The sequence below is a fragment of the Sceloporus undulatus genome, chromosome 3, assembly GCF_019175285.1.
Source record: "Sceloporus undulatus isolate JIND9_A2432 ecotype Alabama chromosome 3, SceUnd_v1.1, whole genome shotgun sequence".
In the NCBI taxonomy this organism is placed as follows: domain Eukaryota; kingdom Metazoa; phylum Chordata; class Lepidosauria; order Squamata; family Phrynosomatidae; genus Sceloporus; species Sceloporus undulatus.
The window spans coordinates 67751841-67770384 of record NC_056524.1 but is presented as its reverse complement, the minus strand read 5'-3'; the positions used below and the strand labels follow the sequence as shown (position 1 = coordinate 67770384).

Here is an 18544-nt window from a genome sequence, read left to right as displayed (position 1 = left end):
CCAGATGAAATGCATCTCAGAATATTGAAGGAACTTGCTGACATACTCACAGAACCACTCGGCATCATTTTTGAAAAATCTTGGAGAACGGGTGAGGTGCCAAAGGATTGGAGACCAGCAAACATTGTCTCCTTTTCAAAAAAGGCAGTAAAGATTAAATGGAAAACTACAGGCTTGTCAGCCAAACCTCAATATTAGAAAAAAAAAAATTAATGGATTATACAGGAGTGAGTCTGCAAGCATGACAATGCAATGATCAGTAGAAGCCACAATGGGTTGTCAAGAACAATTTCTGCCAAATTAACTTTATACAGTTTTTTGATTAGGTGGACTAGTTTAATAGATGGTGGGAATGCTGTGGATGTCAAAACTCTGTATTTCAGCAAAGATCCCCATGATATTTTGATTAGCAAACTGACTATATATGGAGCCATAACTGATTAGAAAACCATGCTCAAAGAGCTGTCATCAGTGGTTGTGCTTCAAATTGGAAGGCCGTCTCAAATGGAGTACAGTACCTCAAGGTTCTGTTCTAGAGCTGATGCTCATCAATATGTTTTATCAATGATTTAATTGATGGGTTGGAGAGAATCTTTATCAAATCTGAAGATGACACAAAACTGGAAGGGGCAGCACATTGGAAGATAAAAACATAATTCACAAGGAACTAGATAAATTAGAAAATTTGACAGAAACTAATAAAATGAAATTTAGCTGAGAGAAATGCAAAATTCTACATTTAGGTCACAAAAATCAAATGCACAGGTATAGGATGGGGGATTCTTCGCTCAGCAGTACTATATGGGAAATGGCCCTTGGGATTCTAGCTGATCGTAACTGAACATGGACCAACAGTGCAATGCTGCAGCAAAGAAGGCAAATACTATCTTAGCCTGCATTAATAGAAATATAGCTTCCAAGCCAAGGGAAGTAATAGTCCCAAAATATTTTGCACTGCTCAGTCCTTGTCAGGAGTACTATGTTCAGTTCTGGGCACCTCATTTTAAAAAGATACAGATAAGTTGAAGCAGGTCCAGAAAGAAGAGCAATGAGGACAAGAGGTGTGGATAGTGAAACATATAAGCAAAGAGTGAAGGAGATGGGCATGTTCAACATGGTGAAGAGAAGATTGCGTGGTGACATAACTGAACTCTTTAAGTATCTCCAGGGCTGTTCCAAAGAGGAACATTTGTTTTATAGCAATAGCAATAGCAAGTACATTTCTGTATCACTTATCAGTGCACTTAAGCACTCCCTAAGCAGTTTACAAAGTGTAAGCTAATTGCCCCCAACAATCTGGATACTCATTTTAGCAACCTCGGAAGGATGCAAGCCTAACTCGAGCTTGAGCCCTTGGCTGGTATTGAACTCGCAACCTTGCGGTTTGTGAGTGAGTGGTTGCAGTACAGGCATTTAACCACTGCGCCATGAGGGCTCCCTGTTTTCTGCTGCCTTTGAGGCTAGCACTAGGTCTAATGGTTTTAAGTTACAGGAAAACAGACTTTGAAAATTAGAAGCAACTTTTTGACAATAAGAGCTGTATGACAATGGAATCAATTGCTTAGAGAGGTGGTAGGGTCTCTCTCTGGATTTCTTCAAAAAGAGGATGGGCAGCAACCTGCTGAGGATGCTTTAGTTGGTGATCCTGCACTGAGCAGTAGGGGTTGGACTTCATGGCCCACAGGGCCCCTCCCAACTCTGTGATTCTATTATTCTAATATTTAAAACATAATTCACTTTTATATTTCAGCTCCATTAATTTTACAGGGACAGAAATTGTATCACAATATTTCTATGGCAAAACTCTGTTTCTATCTGTATAAACATTCCATTAATTGTACATGTAAATTGTGTACAAGTAAAAAACATTCAAATAAGGTGTCACACTAAAGCTTTGAACAAATAAATCTAGATTACAAATACTGTGCAACTAAATCCAACTGTAATGTGTGGGATCTAGCCATGAATACAGTTTGCAGGATTAAAGCGTAATAATTTAATGTGGTAATAATAGCAGCAAAAAGAAATTTCACTTATATCTACTTGGCTTTTTTACAAGTTGAAGTATGGAACTTACCTCATTCTTGTACTGGTCTCTTTCAATGCTGCACTTGTCCAGCTGTCTGAAAAGTTCATCAAGTTGCACAGCCATGTCATCTACCTCGCTTTTATTGTCTGTACTTTTACATTTACTGCATTCAGTTTTTAAATTTTGCAGAGTATTGCACTGTTCTTTCAACTTTCTCATTTCATTCAATGTCTGTTCGTAGAGAATTAATACCTCCTCTGGACTTCTCTCTTTACCTTTTTCTAGTTCATCATCTGGTAGTATACTATTTGTTTCTGTTGACTGATGGCACATTTCCTTTTTCATATGCTTATCATTCATTTCCACTAGTTTTTGCTTTACTTCCTTTAACTCTTTCAACAAGTTATTACACTGTTTTTGGTAACTTTCTTTTTCAGTAATGGCAGACTGCAACTTAATGCTCAATTCATTTATTTTGCTATCCACATTCACAGGCTCTGAAACCTGAACAGGCTTTACTTGGGGTATTTCAGATTCTGAAATGTCTCGCCTTTTATCTCTGGTGTCCTCCATTTCTTCCTTCTTTACTACAAGTTGTTCCCTTTCCGTTTGTGTTGCTGTAGTTCCTTTTGAACTTTTTGCTTCCAAACAAGCATCTTTGTTTGTAGAACCTTCTGTTTCAATGCCGCTATAGTCAATATCAGCGCCCCCTTCCACTTTGACTATTTTGATATCGCACTCTGTGATATCTACAGGTTTTGGGGTACTGTTTTCTTCCAAGATGATAACATCATCATCATCATCTTTATCATTCCTTCTGTTCTCAAATGCGTGGCTAGTTACCCTTGTGATCTTAAAAGGTAGCGGTGTCTCAGAATTAGAAAGTTTGCGTTTAAACCTATTGAAATAAAGAGAGACAAATAAGAGTTTTTCTTTAAAAAGCTAAGCTTCAGATATTTTAATGTAAAAATAAGGGACAAGACAATTTTGATGTAAATAAAAAAAAGAAAGGAAAAAAGAGATCTTGTAGTTTATTTACCAACCTGTTTTCAGGGTCAGAATGAGGAGAAGATACTGGGGCATTATCTGATGGGTTTAGGGACCTTGGAAGAGATGTACTTGAAGCATCTACATTTAATCTTTCACTCATTGCTGGAGATGTATTTGACAAGGCAGATGTTTGTAAATACATTTCATTATAAATCTGTAAAAATGTATTGTTTTGTTACAAACAGAGAAGAAAACATTCACATCTGCTTTTAAGGCTTTCCCCTTAACCTCTGGCCACCACAGAATGGCAATGTATGGTTACACCCCCAGCCTATGAAATCCCACACATTTTCTACCTTTATTTGTTCTGTATGATGTCTCCTCAGATCTCTGAAATGCATAAACCCATAGTTCTCAGGTGATGTCATGCAAAATGAACAAAGGTGGAAAATTGATAGGATTTGCATCATGAAGCTTGTGCAGTAAGACCCTAATGAAAATGGCCACTGCCGTCCTTCTGTAGACATATTTATACAGTAAGCCTTTATTAAAAATGGTGGCCAGAGTCCTTTGGGCTTCAATGCTGCTGCTGAACCCACTCAGGCAGAAAAAGGTGAGGAAGGAGAAAGGGCAACCTTTTCTGTGGTTTGGGCAAGGGAGGGGTTTCTTGTCACTACCTTTGTACTGGGTCTGTATTCAAGCACTGATTTGTGTATAAGATGACCCAGTTTTTATGGGTCAATGTTTGTAAAAAAAAAAATCAACTTAAACACAAATATATACAGCATGTAATGCACAATGTACATTCATTGCATTTCATAAAACAAAACAGAAAAAACAAACAATTAGCAAAATTACATACCTGTTGGCTAAACTCCAATCTTTTCTTTAGTTTCTCCCTGTCTCTGTATTGAGAAAAGGAAGTATGGCATACTCATATTTATTTTTGTGCTTTTAATATTAATTTAATTAATTCAATATACGTATTAATTAAATGTGATAATTAAGTGCTCTAGTTATGTCTTCTACATAGCACCTTGTTTTTCACCATGTACTGATAGCATGATCATAACTGCAATCTGGACCAAACATTGATGTACTGTTTCACTTCCATTTATAGTTTATCTGCAAGTTTAAAAGAAAAATCTGTCCCTATGGGATGTGAAACCTTCCAGCTAGACTTAGAAAATTTAACTAACCACAGAAACTCATCTAAGGTCTTTATGGTTTCTCTTATTGAGTCTATCCATCTGGGATGCAGTCTCCCTCTTTGCCTATTGCCTTCAACTTTACCCAACATTATAGTCTTTTCTAGTCAATCTTTTCTTCTTATGATATGGCCATAATATGACAACCTCAGTTTAATCATCTTCTGGGGGAGATTAGACCTGATTTTCTCTACATCCAGGATCGCATCTCAAATGTGTTGATTCCCCCCCGCATCAGATTTCTTTACTGTCCAGTTTTCACAACCATACATAGAAGTGGGAAATATGAAGGCACAGACAATCCTAACTTTAATGATATATCTTTATACTTCAGGATCTTGTCTAGCTCCTTCATAGCTGCCCTTCCAAGCCCTAGTTGTCTTCTCATTTCTTGACTGCAGTCTCCATTTGTAATAATGACTGAGCCAAGGTAGGAAAATTTTGCATTACAGTCATCCTTCCATTTTTGCAAGGGATCTGTTCCCGATTCCCTCTGTGAAAATGGAAATGTGCATATATTCAAGCGCCACTGGTTTGAATGGAGGCACGCTGCCGCAGGCGGCCACAGGCATGCACCCCATTGTTTCCCCATACATTTCCTGCAAAAACAAAGGGGTGACTGTATTTCAATGTCTTCATTGTCTGCTTTAAAGTTATGTAAATAATCTGTGGTCAGTATTTTTGTTTTCTGGATATTCAACTGGAAACCTGCCTTTGCACTTTCTGCCTTGAGTTTCTTCAATAATCTTTTCATATCTCTGATATTTTCTGCTAGTATTATGATGTCATCTGCATATCTTAGATTGCTGATGTTCCTTCCTTCAATTTTCACACCTCCCTGCTCAGAATCCAATCCAATTTTAAAAATCACCTTGCTTACATAAGAAATTAATGCAGTGGTTCTGTGGTTACTGCAGTTCCAGGTGTCTCCTTTCTTCAGGACTAGGACATATACTGAGTGTTTCCAGTCTATGGGCCATTATTTTGTTTGCCAAATTTGTTGACATATTTTAGTTACAACTACAGTAGATTCTGTCTCTGTAGCTTGGAACAGCTCTATTAGTATGTCATCAGTTCCTGTTGACCTCTTTCTGTCAAGTGATCTGAGATCAGCTCTCACTTCACCTTTTACAATTTGAGGCTTGTCCTCCTATAGTTCTTTAAATGAATCTGTCATCCTTTCAGTCCTTTTACAGAGTTCTTCCATGTATTGTTTCCATTGTTCTTTTATTTCTTCTTGGTCATGTACTATGTTTCCCTGCTGGTCATAAAATATCCCTACTTCTGGCTTAAATTTTCCCTTGTTTTCTCAAATATTGCTGAAGAGGTCTCTCGTTCTTATTTTTGCTCTTGTTCTTAGCTTCCATTTCATTGATTAATACAGTAGTTATTATCCCTGCACACAAGTCATCATATATTTGCATTCAAGATTCTGGTTTTATTTCTGTCCCCTTTCATTTTTGCTTCTTTTCTAGCCTTGACTGCTTTTAGGGATTGATCTGTCATTAATTGAGGGTTTTCTTTCTTTTAGGCTACAGACAGTGTTTTTCTGGTTTCTTAACAAGGTCCCTGGCTTCAGTTCAGAGTTTTTCTGCCTCCTGGTCAATTAGGCCTAATATTGCAAATCTGTTCTTCATTTTGTCTTTAAATCCTTTTGTGATGATCTTCAGGTTGTATTTTGGCATGATGGTTGGTTTAGTGCTCTTCTTTAGCTTTAGTAATTAGTAATTTATGGTCTGTGCTGCAATCTGCTCCTGGTCTTGTTTTTGCAGATAGAATAGAGTTTCTCCATCTTCTGCTTCCAATTATGTAGTCTGTTTCATTTCTATATTGATCATTATGTGATGTCCATGTGCAGTCACTTCTTAGGTTGCTTGAAGAATGTGTTTGCAATGAAAAAAAAATGTTGGCCTCACAGAATTCAGTCAGTCAGTTTCCTTATTTGGTTTTTGAACAAAGACCAAATTTTCCTACATTTTTTTATTCTGTTCTGTTTCCTATTTTTGCATTCTGGTCATCTATGATTATCAAGAAGTCATTTTGGTGTGTGATCAGTTTCTTCTTGGATTCCTATGTAGAATCTCTAAATTTCTTCTTCTTTTGCATCTCTGGTTGGAGCATAAACTTGTTTATGGTTACATTAATGGGTTTTCCCTGGAGTCTTATTGATATGATTAATTGTTCAGATTTTACATTATATCCTTTCATTGTTTTTGCTATATTTTACTGCACTATAAATGCCATTCCATTTTTTCTTAGATTTTCATTTCCTGTGTAAAACACTGACTCAAAATTCCTGTTCACTTTATCTTGCTCATTCCTAATACTGCAATGTCTATACATTCCATAGTTTGTTTCACACTGAAGATTTCCATATCTTGTACAATCGCTGATAAAACATCCCTCAAACATCCCTGAAACGTGGAGGAAGCGCATGTGTCTGAATGGCTGGCACACTTTCTCAATCGTCATGGAATTGTCGCTCCCTCTAGTGTCCCTGAATCGTCTCAAGGGGAGTGGATTTACTCTGAATGCAAAGTTTCCATTCAGAGGAAATCCGCTCCCCTTGAGATGATTCAGGGATGCTAGAGGGAGCAACGACTCCATGACGCTTGAGGAAGCGCACCAGGCATTCAGACAGTCACACTTCCTCCACATTTAAAGGACGTTTTACCAGTTATTGCGCAAAGTATGAAATCTTCTATGTCTACCTTTCCTTTATTCATGCTTCTTAAGTTCCATGTTCCTATAATGTGGGTTGTGCAGTTTTGGAATTTCTTTTTGCTTCTTTTAACTAACTATGGGTTACATAAAACACATTGAAAAATTGTGATTAGTTGAAAATGGAAGTGATAGAATCTGATCACAGCTGTGCTCAAAGGAAAGAGAGCATATGATCCTGACACAAATAAGGCCAGTGTGATGAGACTGCCTAATAAATGCCAACTAATATAACACACATTAAACTGTAAAAAGCTTCACAGATTTTTTCCTTTCTCATCCAATCTATGTGGCCTATATTCATTCAAAATATCCAGGAATTAGGGTCAGCAACTGTTTACTTTTCCTAGTAAATCTTCACAATTATTTTAGTAATCTCAGTGTTGTAGAACAATTATTAGATTAAGGAGACATAGGGCCTGAACAGAGAGGCCAAATTAAAGCTGCTTCATGTCACTTTGGAGGCATGCTGTTTAAATGAAGCATGTATCTTAAGAGGCCGGAAGCTGTGCTAAAGCCATGCTCCAAAATAAAGCAGCTTTATTTTGGCCTGTCTGTTTGGGCCCAAACATTCATTTTTCTATTAGGAATTCAAGACATATTTTGGTTTAGTGAACCAGCTACATTTATTTAGCACACCATAGGAATCATGATATCAATTTAAAATCTTACAGGTCATTTTCTAATATTTCAAGTTCTTTGTTTTCTACTTTGTGATACTCACTTTTTCTTATGTGTTTTTTCATATGGTATTAAATCATCATCTTCGGGTTCTTCAGGTACATTGCAATTTCTAATATTTAAAAAAGTGATATGCTGTTATCGATTTTGATTCAGGTAATGTAACTACAATTTGGAGTCTGAGCTCCTTTTACAGTTGTCCCTCTGGATTCACAGTGGTTACCCTCACGAATTAGAAAATTTTGTGAAGAATGGGAGGGACTAGTACATGCGTGTGTGCTTCCCATCTAAAGCCTTAAACAACTCTAGCAAGCTGTTTGAGGTGCTAGAAGGGCAGGGGAGTGCATGCTGGCTGCTTCCTCCTTCACTCCCAAGAAGTCCCTGGACCGCTCTCAAACCTTGGGAGCAAAGGAAAGAGGGTGCTCTGGCCTCTTCCTCCTTCACTCCCATGGCTTCAGGGGGCTCAATTTTGCCCAAGTCCTTAGCGGTGTGCATGGACCTTCTCGGCTGTTCCCTCCATCCTTGGCCTTTCCCTCACTCACGGGGAAAGCCTGGGAGGGACGGAGAGAGAGGAATGCATGCGCACACAGCGAGGGACTCACGAACAATTGGATCTGCAAATCTGAAAGCCACAAATCTGGAGGGACGACTGTATTTTTACCTACTTACCTGAACTGAGGGTCAGGGTTGTATGAGCAATACCATTTTTCTGGCAATCGATCTATTCCATCTGGAAGCTTCCTCCATTTAAGACATGAATCACACTGAACCCAGGTCTGATCTGGCCGTTTCCTATAATAGAATACCAGTGACATGAAAACTAGGCAAGCATGGCTTGAAAGTTAGGGGAGATTTATGAGTGAATGTGTTGCTCTTGAGAACTTACTGAGTATCTTCAACTAGCACTTCCAAGGGATAGTCTGTTTTCTTTGCTTGCATCTCATTCCAGTAATCATTAAGCTTCTCACCAAGAGCATGTATTGTAAGCCTAACAAACAAGAGATAACCACTTTGTAACTCATAAAGACACATTTATCATTTATCATGGAAAGCAAATGCAAATATGAATAGAACAGGTTAGACCTAGATTTCCTGTGAGCAGAATGACCCCTCCACTACTTGGACTTGCCCACTGAAGAAGAGAAGCAATTTGCACCATTCTTCCTTTCCCCTGCAATCTCTTATTCTTCTTGGAAAACTACTACATAGTTTTGGCTGAGCCTCCGGAACAATGTGAGTGGTGCATGGTGGATAATGTCCCCCTGACTTCCTTCTTCCATCTGGATTATTTGCTGGAGTTTCACATTTCTTCTATAAATATAAGGAATTTTGTTTTCAAAAGGACACATCTAGAGCCAAGCTAATGAACATGTGTGCACATGTGCATGTATCTTAGAGAGGAAATTGGATGTTACTAATTATGGAAGTCTGTGGTTGGATTCTGACTACTGTTCAAATTCAAGGCATATCTTTGCACTAATTGTGTTAAGTAGGGACAAGAATCAGTAACCAAGATCGAAAACACAATCCAGTTCGAATCTGCTGTAACTGCCCAGGATCAATGCTAGGGAATTCTGGGAAGTGTAGTTCTGTGAGACATTTAGCCTTCTCTATAGGAGAGCTCTGGTGCCACAATGAACTAGAGTTCTCAGGATTCTCTAGCATTGAGCCAGGGTGGTTAAAGCAGTCTCAGACTGGATTATTTCTGCAGTGTGTTTTGGACCCAAGTGATATATTTATGCATTTTTAAAATAATGTGGACAAAAATTTTGTGTTGATGAAATAAACATTTACCTGTATTCATTAGTATAATCAAAATCCTGCTTATTATGGGTTGGCTTTAGGAAGTTGCATTCGATAATCCCCACTACTCCTACACCCATATTATTTGCCTGCAAAAGAATAAAAAATTCAAGTGTGCACACAGTACGCAGTATTAAGAATGTGAATGATTACTATTTTAAATATTTTTAAAGACAGGAAATATCTGTCCCAAATAGCAAAGTCTTACATATTGCTTAATATACTTCTTGAAAATAATGTTTACTATTTAATTTGTCAGCAAGCATCAATACCTTTTGGCTTTTTCACTTCATACATTCAATCTAGAAGGCAGAGCAGACTATTTAATTTTAAAACTGGGGGAGTAGTATAGCTCTGTCAGTTTAAACATCTCAAAGTCAGGAAAGACAACAACCACTTATAGAGAGTGGCGGGGGGGGGGCATAGTAAGTATTTCTTGAAATTTGGAATCCATAGAAGGAAACAATGTTTCCCTGAAGGGGTTTAAAATACAGAAATAATAGAACAGAAACAGTATCTATTTTCACATGAAATTCAAAAACATAGAAGACTGCAAGTGTGTACAAGCAAAATTGAAAATAAACTTTCTATTGAGGAAGACAAAAGTAACAAAATAGCAAAATACTAATAGCTAGAATAGCTAGATAGATAAGAAACAGGTCAGAGAGGCCTCCTCCTGGTATTCAGGGCCTCCTTATTGCCCTTAGTGTCTTCAGTTACCAAAACAAGAAATGCCAGGTTGAGACTATGTAAGACAGTGAGAGAAAACAATTCCGATAAGAGGTGTCACTAATAGAACCAAGAAATGTATATGTTTTGTATCCAATGAATGAAAAGGGGTGTATGTGTTTGTATCTTATGTATCCAATCAATATATGACATGTAAGTTCTTTGTTTGAAATCCTATAAAAAGGTAAACACACTTCTATACCATTGCTCCAGAGTCTGGAAAATATTCCTCTGGGGCCTCAAGTTAATAAAAATCTGCTGAACTTTTCACTTACTTCTGGGTCCTCCTGGTTTATCTTCCTATCTGTTATATTATGAGATATGGGAAACTATCAGAGGTAAGGGTACTACACTATTCTCCAGGGTGGCTTGGAGGGCTATAACACCCTATCTTAAATCTCCTGAATTTTAAAATATATTTCTGGTAACAAATGTCTCCTGAGGGGCAATGTTTTTGGTCCTCTCTGGGCCATTTTAGAGGAAATTGCCTTTTTTTTTCCTGACAGGAAGTATAACATGAAAAAACAGCTCCCAGTGGGCATTTGAAGATTCTTTCCAATAAATATATAAATATTGCCCCTGGGGGCCCACAGAGTTAAATAGCAATGTAAACTGCTGCACTTTGTGATAACTAACCACATATACCATATATACTGGCATACAAGTTGATCTCATGTATAAGTTGAGGGAAGGTTTCTGGGTCAAAATCCTGGATTTTGATATGACCCGTGGATAAGTCGAGGATAAGATTTAGGGGGCTATAAGGAAGGATGGAAAGGGGGAAATACCACTTCTGTACCTCTTTCTGGTTCTCTGGACCTCTCCCAACCGACTCCCAGGTGCTGGAGGAGAGGTTTTAACATCGGATTGAGAAAAGAAGCAAGTGTTTTGAAATGGGGAGTTTTTCCAATAGGAAGCAAAGCCTTGCAAAACAGACTGGTGTTCAATGGAGAATAGGGCATCAGGCTTGCTTGCTTTAGGACCTTTCTAAGCACTACTAATGTACTGACCCTTATATAAGTTGACCCAAAATTTTAGGGTCAATTTTGGGGCATAAATTTCCCGACTTATAATTGAGCATATACAGTACCTTACAGAGATATGTTAGCCTGGAACATCAGTATGCAAAGGGATCTTGAAACGCCTTTAAGACTAACTGTGTGAAAGACGTTGTAGCATGAGCTTTCATAGACTTCGTTGCATCAAGGAAGTAGACTAAATCTATTATGAAAGCTCATGCTACAACTTCTTTGGCACAGTTAGATCTCAAAAGTGACACAAGGTCCCTTTGCATTCATATGTACCTTAGTTTGAGAAGATATAAGCCTGAGAAAAAGGGAAAAAACAAAACAAAACTCAGCCCACACACTTAAAAAAAAATCTATTATTGGGACAAAACAGCCTCATGATGACACAGCCTTAAAGGCAAGGGCAGCAGCATATTTAAATATACAGGTTAATTGTATTTATAGTCAATTATAAATTATGTCAATGTATGTAAAAATGGAATTGAATTTCACTGTACAGAATATTGCAGCATGGTGACTGACATGGAGTGTCATCAACCACACCATATAAGATATGCCCAGGATGACACAGCAGACATGATCCAAGTGACTGATGTGAGAGGACTATTGCAGACACATGTGTGAGATACTCATGTCATGGATAAAGTGTATAAATATGGATGTGACCTATGTTCTGGGTGGGTTGCTGCTGTTAGTGGATGGTTGGTTGGATAGTTGTTGGTCTGTATACAGTAATGTCAGTACTCTTTGGTACTGTATACAGAATGTGGAGACACTGAGTTATTTTTAGCACCTTGCACAGTTATAGGTCCTGACAGTACTGCTGAGCATTATCTTTTGCAAGTGCTCAGACAGAAAGACCACAGGTAATGCATGGCCCTGACAAATTAACATATGTTAGCATTCAGTTTAAATAAAGTATGCATGGGTGATTAGGAAATAAATATCAATGGAAAGATTTAACTTAATGATTTACATTTCAGATTTGGGATGCACTTGATTTAAAAACAATTCACTTTGCTTTGGCACTGAAAAACAATTTACATTATGTGTGCCATCAGTTAATTAAATAAATCCAGCAAATGTTTACCAAGATGAAACTATACTGTATACAGTTGTTCTTACCTTTAGCTGATAGCCAACTCTTTCATAAGCCTTGATTAGCCTATTTCGATGGTACATCATCATTCCATAGTGATCTTTATTTCGGCAGTTGAATCCAAAGGTAATTCTTACAGTTTTGGGCTAGTTTGTACATGTTAGAGAAAACATTTGAATATTTAAGTAAAATTAAATTTAAAAAGATAAGGAGGTCCTTGCATAATTATCTCCTAATCCTAACTGCAAGATAAGCTATGGTTTTATGAATTTCATTCAGAATTACAATGTGTAAGCCAAATTGCTTTAATTTTTTCTAATGACCAACAACTCAATTAACTATTTTATAAACTTCAAATTCTAGCTAGAGAATAGTCAGCACTCCGTTCTTACAAGTTTAACTATTGTGGATTTGATTATTCGTAAGTTTACCTGAAGAAAGAGAGCAAGCAAACAGTCAGGCAGGCGGTTGGATGCAGGAGATGCCTCTGAAAGCCCTCTGTCACTGCTGAGCCTCCTAAATAGTGCCCTGCTGGATGATGCCCTTAGCTGGTCTCTGCCTCCTCCTGGCTATCTCCCTCCTGCCAAGTGAGCCTGCATCTCGATCTCCTGCTAGCCAGCCAGCTCACAAAGCATCCAGCCAACCATTGCTCTTGACTCTGTTGCACTTCCCAGGTCCCTCCCCTTGGGCAGCCAGCCCAGAAGTGGCTTTGGTGGAGTAAGGCAAGGGACTCTTATTCCCTTTGTGTCTCTCATGGCCTCTTTGCTGCTTGCCCTAGCTTCCCTCTCAGGCTCCTTTCCTCCATTATGCAGGATGCCTCCACATGCACCCGGGTCATGGGAAAGAGAAGGAGGAAAGGATATCCATATATCTGGCATGTCTAGAGATATTTGTGTCCCCCCCACACACACTTTTGCCAGGGTGAGTGGGTGGATTCCTACACTCTTAACCCTCACTAATGTGGACGGCTGACAGTACAACCAATTTTCAAAGAACATTAGTTCTTCGGGCATCTGCTCTTCTTCCAATATAAGAAGCACTTGTTTAGCCTTTCCACTTTACAGCTGAAAGTCTGTATGTCCCCAAGTTAGACTGGGATTTTAGCTTTCAATTCAAGCTGTGAATAGCAATTCATTCATACATACTATGCAGGAGAATCCCTGAAGTTAAGTTACCATGCAGCACAACATGGTTACTGTTTAAAACACAAGAGTAATGTTGAAAGTACACTAGTACTGTGCCTTCCTAGAGAAGAAAAATATGGAACATCACATCTTGGGGATTTTTTAGCCCCTGAGCCAGTAGGAAAGTTTTAATAAGAATATTTTCATAATTGAAATCATATTCCAGAGGTGAGAAGACATTCTGGCAAAAATATTGTTTTGGAGTCCTGAACTGGTTGTGAATATGGCCTATGAAAAAATACAGGCAAAACATTAACTATAATTTTTTTATGTTTTCTTAGTCAGTCTTCAACATTCATTCAACAATGTCAAAGGATACAGCCAAAAATTTAGGTTTATAAACATCACGTTCTATATAGGCAAGGCTTTTGGAAACCAGTTGTGTTTGCACTTTTTGTCCTCTTATAATAATCTGCATTCTTGGCTTTAAATATAGAATACTGCAATAAGCCTGAAAAGCAAATGAAAATTTATGAATTAATTTTCTTTAGATTGAAATGGATGAAAAACAAACTGTGTACAATAAAGGCACCATAAATATGTAAAATATGTCATAGAAGTTCAAGATTCAGACAAAATTTCAGATTGGAAAAATTCACACAAAGCATCTTCATGAAAGAGAAATTAAACAAATTTCAGTTGGCTGAGGCAGAGGAATCTTTTCTTACTCATCATAATACAAGGTCTGAGGCTCAGTCTCAGGCCCAGCCTCAGGATTCCACACCAGTTGTTTGATCATATGATGCTGTGGGATGCTACAGGAGAAGGTGAATTTCTCCCTTCCTTTCTTGCTGATGGAAATACAGTAGTCCGAATACCACTTGGAGAGATACTGATTGGATTTTGTCAAACACTATGATTCTATATGTAGAGAGACCTTGTAGCACCTTTGAGACTAACTGAAAGAAAAAAATTGGCTGCATGAGCTTTCATAGACTTCAGTCTACTTCCTCAGATGCATTTAGTAGAGTGGAAACCAGAGACAGAGATATATATGCCTTTGGTATGTGAGAATGTCAATTCAAATTCAGAAACCTTTGTGTATGGAAATGAAGTAGCAAGTCCAGTTTCAACTATGGTCATTAGATGCATCTCTTCAGATGCATCTGAGGAAGTACAGTCACCCCTCCATTTTCACAGACTTGAGATCTGCAGTTTTGATTATTCATGGAAGGGCAACCTCCATAAAAGTTAATGGTGCTCACGTCCATGGTGCACACGCATGGGAGTGTGTATCCATTCAAGCCTATGGGTCTTGAATATATGCAGATTTCCAAATTCATGGGGGGGATCCAGAACGGATCGTCCATAAATTCAGAGAAGGACGGTAGACTAAAGTCTATGAAAGCTCATGCTGCCAACTTCTTTCTTTCAGTTAGTCTCAAAGGTGCTACAAGATCTGTCTACATACTGATTCTACAGATTAACACGGCTATATCTTTGAATTCTACCACTATGATTCTATGTTGCTATTTTATGCCAGGTCAAGTTCAATTTATGGCAACCCTATCCTAAGGGTTTCTTGGCATGATTTGCTCAAAGATTTGCCACTACTTTCCTCAAGAGTGTGTCTTGTGCAAGGTCACCCAATGAGTTCCCATGGAGTCAGAATTCAGACCCTGGCCTTCTGGACTCCTGGTCAAATTATAAACTACTATGCCATGCTGGCTGTCATGATTCTACATACAGTGGATTATAACATAATATAAAGATATGTACAAGGCATAACAGTACAGCTAAGTAAAGAAATACTATACGTACACGTAATGAATAGTCGCTTTCAGGAATAATCTGATCTTGCCTCTCTTGTTTTTTGTATCCTCTTTTTCCTGTTACTTCATCTAAATCTGCAGGAATCCGAATATCATATTTATCTGTATCAAAATCAAATTCTGTTTGTTGATTTTTCTCCCTATGGAACAGAATACAAATGAACCAAAGTAACTACTTGCTCACTAGTAGAAGCAGGACTCTCAACAATCTGCATATTTCCATTATTATATATATATATATATGTGTGTGTGTGTGTGTGTGTGTGTGTGTGTGTGTGTGTGTTCCAGCCTGGAAGAATCATAAGACTACTAGGGGCCAAAGCAGATGGGCTAAAAGTACCGGCTTCTGGTCAGTTTGGGGATGTGGCACTTGTCCTGAATGTGGCTGGAAGCCGTGTTGAGCCTGCCCCAAATTGGAAGAGCCAGCAGTGAAAAGCTGTCCTTGCTAGTGGCCAGATTGAGGATTGTGGCAGTGGCCCAGATAGGGACCAAGCCTATGTGGTTGCTGCAGTTCCCATTCGGGAGCAGCCTCTGGCTGCCATCTGCATAACCCTTAGGGAGATCTGAGTAAAGTTTGTTCACATTAGACCATGTTGTGAGATTATCATTGCCAAATTATTTTATTTCAGTTTCAGATAGTTTAGAATTTCTAATGAATTCATCCTACTATGTTGATAGCTGATACTTCCAGTTTGTGTTTATTTGAGCCAAAAACTGCACCACAAATTTCCAAGAAGTGTGAAATTGAAATGGTTGGGGTGTTCCAATCCACATATTAACCTAAGAAAGTGCAAAAGAAGTCAATTCACATCAGAATCTACAAAGAATTCTCCCCTGTTTTTGACCACCTCCCAAAGGATCAAATGCTCACAAGATAATGTAGAAGAATGCATAGCAAAAAGGATGGCTGTCTTCTAGTCCTTGGTAACAGACATCATTGTTTATGATGATCCAGACTTATTCATGTAATCTTATAATCATTTCACCTTACTGAAAACCTGGCAAAACCAGTACTAATGGGAATGAGTCTAATAATCTGGAGAAGGAAAGGTTACTTTGGGATAAATTTCATCTGGTAGTGTGAAGATGTGAATAATAATAAAATACGGTGTAAAATGGATAGAGTAAAGGAAATCAAGTACAATTTTGAAAGGAATATAAACCTAAAAATACAGATTTTTTTTTTTTAGCAGTGGCCAAATCTTACTTGGTTTGAGCACCTGGGCAGCTCAGATTCAGCTTATATGAAGGATTGTATTTTCTCTTACAAACCTGTTCATGATTTGAGATCTGCTTGGGAGGCCTTTCTCTCTGTCTCACCTCCCTCACACATACTTCTGGTGGGAACATGGGAGAGGATATTATCAGCATCTGCCCCCAGGCTCTCAAACTCTTTCCCCAAAGAGGTTAAAGTGGCATCCTCTCTACTTTCTTTTCACATATGAGTAAAGACTTTTCTGTTTCAACATGCATTAGATAATTGTGTAAGGCTCACCTAAACAAAGTACTAGATCTTGCTCAATGCTGTGCTGGGGTGTGTGTGTGTGTGTGTGTGTGTGTGTCTGTGTCTGTGCGTGTGTGCATGTTTAATAGTTGAAGTTTTAATTTAATCTATTTTTTTTCCTTTATATTTTGTAAATTTTTAACTATGTGTTTTTAATTTTTCATAAGCCACTCTGAATTCCAAACTGGAAAAAGGTGGGAGAAAAATAAATATAATAACAATGTTAACAACAACCACTATCTTAGCAAAATAAATACAGAGAAATGCTTTATTTCCAGCACCTCAATTTATTCTCACCTTCGAAGGTTCCAAATGATGATTCTTGTCCCTTTTCTCCCTATAATGGCATCAAGCTCTGCAAGCAACTCCTCTTCTGTGGGAAATAATGAATATTCCAAAATAGCCCTCAAGCTGGCTGCCGATTGATCTGGTTTCATTACTTGCCGTAACTTACATTAAGGACTTAATATTTTGGTAATAAAAGTCTGTTCAGCTTTCCTTTCATCTGACTCTTTCTTGAACAAGAACATAGTTATGACATAGTTACCACTTCAAGAATTCCACTTTCTCACCATTTTGCAGATTTTATGAAAAAGCCATCAAATCATCTTATATCTCTGACAATGTGACAACTCCAGTATTTCATAGCTCCTGAAGCAGGTTGGAAAGCTAACTGTGTTGTAATACTTGGCTCATCACTGCAAGACATCCCCAGAAATCCCCAACTCTCTGAGGGATTAGTATCACAACAGGGGAGGACCTAAAGTAATTAATTGACCATACTACACCTCTGTTGAAACAGCTTTATTGGCTGCCAGTTTGTTTCTGGGCACAATTCAAGGTGCAGATTATTACCTATACCCTACATGGTTCAGGTCCACACTATTTGGTAGACCGTTTCTCCTTGTATGAAATCCTCTGGAGAAGCCCTTCTCTCCATCCCAACACCATCACAAGCACAGTTGATGAGGATGCGAGAGAGGACCTTTTCGGTGGCTGCCCCTAGACTCTGGAACTCCCTGCCCAGGGAGACCAGAATAGCCCCCTCCTTGATGGTCTTTTGCCGGCAGGTGAAGACCTAACTGTTCACACAGGCATTAAAGAAATTACTATAAGGACAAGCTGGGATATTGGACCATTTTATAATTTTGCTGAAATTTTTTCTCTATATATAATTTTATCTTTTTAAAATATGTTCTATTATTTTAATAACTATCTGTTTTAATACCGTAATAATTTATTTCCTTTTTAATGTACTTTTTAAAAAATGTTTTTAATTGTACTGTTTTTAATGCTGTGAAGCCGCTGTGAGTCCCAGTCCTGGGAAGTGTGAGATACAAATAAATATAATAAATAAATAAATAAATAAATAAATGGTTGTATATAATATGAAGTTGGCTGGTAATTGGTTGTGTATAAAGCAATGTTTTTGCCATAAAACAAAAGCATTTATTGTCAGGCAAGAATTTCAACCTGTTTTTCATACTGTGTGTTCCTTTCTAATATATAAGTTTGGGGAATCAGATCCTAATATTTTTCTGGTCCTAGCTTGAAATAAACTGAATTTCTATAGCTGCCTTCCATTTCTTAGCTGTCCATCAAGAGAAAAGGCTTGAGATGACAGTGGTGGGGGAGTAACATTAAGTAAGTAACCAGAGGAATTTACATGGATGCTGCAGCTTTTTCAACATTTTTATTTAATGAGAAGCTCTCACATACTATTTGTAGGATGGCTTATAATAAAATAAAAAGCAGGACCAACAATAAAAGTTTGCAATGTGAACTGCTTCTCTTCT

The 18544-nt window shown here is 38.0% G+C and overlaps 1 protein-coding gene across 2 annotated transcripts in view; it reads right to left on the bottom strand.

The window, feature by feature from the left end:
* Window positions 1-18544, bottom strand: part of MORC3 (MORC family CW-type zinc finger 3) — a 42173-nt gene that overhangs the window by 4736 nt on the left and 18893 nt on the right. The window contains exons 5-15 of one of the 2 annotated variants that reach the window (XM_042458360.1): window positions 17046-17193; window positions 15234-15384; window positions 13792-13923; window positions 12315-12434; window positions 9424-9521; window positions 8516-8617; window positions 8299-8421; window positions 7673-7741; window positions 3882-3924; window positions 3073-3233; window positions 2078-2927 (exon numbers count right to left, since the gene is read on the bottom strand). In XM_042458360.1, the coding sequence (XP_042314294.1) occupies window positions 2078-2927; window positions 3073-3233; window positions 3882-3924; window positions 7673-7741; window positions 8299-8421; window positions 8516-8617; window positions 9424-9521; window positions 12315-12434; window positions 13792-13923; window positions 15234-15384; window positions 17046-17193 (1997 nt within the window). The remainder of the gene's footprint in view (window positions 1-2077; window positions 2928-3072; window positions 3234-3881; window positions 3925-7672; window positions 7742-8298; window positions 8422-8515; window positions 8618-9423; window positions 9522-12314; window positions 12435-13791; window positions 13924-15233; window positions 15385-17045; window positions 17194-18544) is intronic. The other variant, XM_042458361.1, reaches the window with a different exon arrangement.